The 2953-nt window shown below is 34.8% G+C and overlaps 2 protein-coding genes across 9 annotated transcripts in view; one reads left to right on the top strand and one right to left on the bottom strand.

Moving 5' to 3' along the window:
* The window catches only part of LOC106871161 (lysine-specific demethylase 2A), a 325205-nt gene that overhangs the window by 135649 nt on the left and 186603 nt on the right, over positions 1 to 2953 (bottom strand). The window lies entirely within an intron of this gene.
* LOC106871160 (uncharacterized) overlaps positions 1 to 2953 on the top strand; it is a 66587-nt gene that overhangs the window by 9254 nt on the left and 54380 nt on the right. Inside the window, exon 2 of one of the 7 annotated variants that reach the window (XM_014917476.2) lies at positions 1215 to 2644. The exons of the other annotated variants lie outside the window; for them this stretch is intronic. Coding sequence (XP_014772962.1) covers positions 1215 to 1284 — 70 coding nt within the window. The 3' untranslated portion in view covers positions 1285 to 2644. Of the gene's footprint in view, positions 1 to 1214; positions 2645 to 2953 lie in introns of those variants that run through there. 7 annotated transcript variants of the gene reach the window in all.

Below are 2953 nucleotides of genomic sequence, written 5' to 3'. Positions count from 1 at the left end.
GTGAATTTTCCGAAAGTCCTCTCCCCACCTCAAGATTTTCCCCACAAATTACTTTATAATCGTAATGTATGCCGTTTGAAAGGTATTTCTATAAAATTTCATTGAAAAAAACCCCAATTTTCCTATAAAAGTTACAAGGGAAAAACTCGGATCTTGTGAATTTTCCGAAATCCTTTCCCCACCCTTCCGATACTTTGCGCGCATTTTTTTTTCATATTCGTTTCCTACACATTGTTTTACACCCATTCCAGTATTTTTTTTTGGGGGGGGGAGTTTATTTCGGGTCAAGATGTAAACATTAATAAAAAAAATAAAAAATAGCGTAATTGGTTTTATGTCATGTCCTGTCACTTGGTGGTCCAAAAACATTTCGATTAAACAAATGTAACTGACTTGAGCAGACTGAATCGGTAAGCGTGTCGAACAAAATGCTTACCAATATTTCAGCAGTTGAAGTTTGAAAATTTTGGTAATTTTAGTCAAACGTAAGCCACAGACACATTCATGCCTGTTTCCATAGTAACAAGCAGAACATGAGAACTTTTTTGTCTGCGAGAAAGTACGTGTTGACAAATACACTGAGACCACTTGTTTTACCTATCTGATGAGAATTGAACATGTGAATTAATGTAACGCAGGAGATACGAAAATTGTGATTTGTTTGAGAAATTGATTGAATATATTTTTAACTTACGTTTTTAATTCTAAAAATATTCGTAATGTGTTGCTTATTGCATGCTTAAATGTTTGTTTTTAAGCATATTTTGTTTACACTTTATTTTCATATATAACATATAAACGTGTACATCTTTTAGAACATTGTCATATTATAAAATTTTGCTGGCGAATTTTAAAATTAACATAAACATATTTACATGAATGAAAATTACCGGAGAACTTTCATCTAATCCTCCAAATCTTTCTGTTAAAGCTGTATTGAAACCATTTGTGGGGTGAAATTTGTAATGTGTTTATCGCATGTAACGTGTTGTTCATCGCATTTGTATTAAATGCTTATTGAATGCTTAAAACTACTTCTTTACTCGTTTCTTTTTGTCATTTATTTGGTTGTGAGGTGTGCTAAAAATAACAGGTAAATAACGTTTTTTGGATAAATCTTTTAAGTTCGTGCTATCGCATTAAATGCATATTGAATGCTTCAATCAACAAAACACGTGTTGTTTACAAATTTTGACGAAACGTGCTATTTTCAGGATATTGACGACAAAATGTGCAGTCACGCACAAAACGACAGCTTCCAAATCCTGTTTCCTGACTGGATGAAAATGATCTAACTTTAAACCTCCATAACTTTTTAAAACCAATTTTCTGGAAAAAGTGGAATAAATAACTCCAGCAATTCAGCTTGGAAAAGTATATTATTGTGCCAAATTTTAAAATTTTCGATTAACTTTTATTTTTGAAATGCTGGCAGCTAAACCAACTAGATCCAACATTTTTTCCTGATTCTTTACATTCTGAGTTAAAATTCCGCCGAAGTCGACTTCGCCTTTCATCCTTTTGGGGCCGAAAAAGTATGTACTAGTTGGAGTCCATGTAATCGACTTAGCCCGTCTCCTGAAATTGCTGGATATACCAAAATTTGAAATCATCATTATTATCGGCAAGCTGGCAGAATCGTTACCGAAAATGCTTGACGGTATTTCTTCCGTCTTAACGTTCCAAGTTCAAATTCCGCCAAGGTCGACTTTCATCCTTTCGGGGTTGATAAAACACGTACCAGTTGAGCAATGTCAATGTAATCGACTAGCCCTCTCTACCCCAATATTTTAGTTCTTGTGCCTTTAGTAGAAAGGATTATTATTATTAACTTCATCTTCAAAGTCAGAAGGGAAATCAGTGCCCATGACTTGTTACAGGGCCTCGGAGACTGGTGGAAGGTAATCTCAAACCGTAACCCTGATTGGAATATTCATAACACTTACAAATCAGAATGGAACTCAGAACGTGAAGGGTGGAAAAAATACTGCAAGGCATCCGGTCCATCCCTTCAATTGGTATTTTTTTCCCCCGACCACGAATGGTTGACCACAAGATTAGTTCCGACTCACCGCGAAGCATTCTCTCCAATGCTCTGTTAACGACTCTGCTATTTTTCTGTTGTAATATGTGCGTATAAAATGTAATTAATTGAAAAGAGTGTGCCGAGGTTGGTTGTCAGAAAATTGCATGTGTCAAAGGAAAGCTGCCCAATGACAATGTGTGTGAAAGCAAAAATGTTTGTATATGAAAACATGTCTGTATGTTTGAACATATGCGTATTTGTGAGTGAAATGTGTGTATGTGAAAGGAAAATTGTTAGAGTTTGTATAGGAAAATGTGCATAGTATATATGTATGCTTGAATATTTATGTGATTATGAGAGAATGTGTGAATGCTTTTGATAAAACAAGAGTTGAACAAATAATACATTTTTCTCTTTGGTAGGGCAGTACTATGCGTTTCTGTGTACAATTTTCATTTTATATTGATATGTGATAAGAAATAGGAAACTGTATCGTTGGCGAGTTTCCTAGAGCTATTTTATTATCAATCAACAACCGGCACATCCGGAAAGAGAGAAAGAAAGAAACGGAACGGCTACTATATTTTGGTAATATTTCATATTTACAGACACGTCAGATCGACGAAACTAAAGATTTACCAGGAATTGGGGAACAAAATGGAAAAAAAAAAAAATTTTTTCACTGAAAGAAACAATCCTTTGTTATTCCTGATCCGGTGGACATTGAAATTAGACACTGAGGGAAAATGGCTGTAACTTTTTTATTTTTTAATTTTGGCGATTTTCGTTTTCGATAATGTGTTCTATATGTCACGGTCATGCGATTCCCCCTAAAAAAAAATTTGGACCCTCCCTTTCCCCCACTTGATATGCTAGAAATAACAGCTAAACGCGGACAATCCAAATCTTGCATTGGTCCAGATGGAC

The sequence above is a fragment of the Octopus bimaculoides genome, chromosome 16, assembly GCF_001194135.2.
Source record: "Octopus bimaculoides isolate UCB-OBI-ISO-001 chromosome 16, ASM119413v2, whole genome shotgun sequence".
In the NCBI taxonomy this organism is placed as follows: Eukaryota; Metazoa; Mollusca; class Cephalopoda; order Octopoda; family Octopodidae; genus Octopus; species Octopus bimaculoides.
The sequence above is the reverse complement of the archived record's forward strand: the minus strand, read 5'-3'. Positions and strand labels throughout refer to the sequence as shown.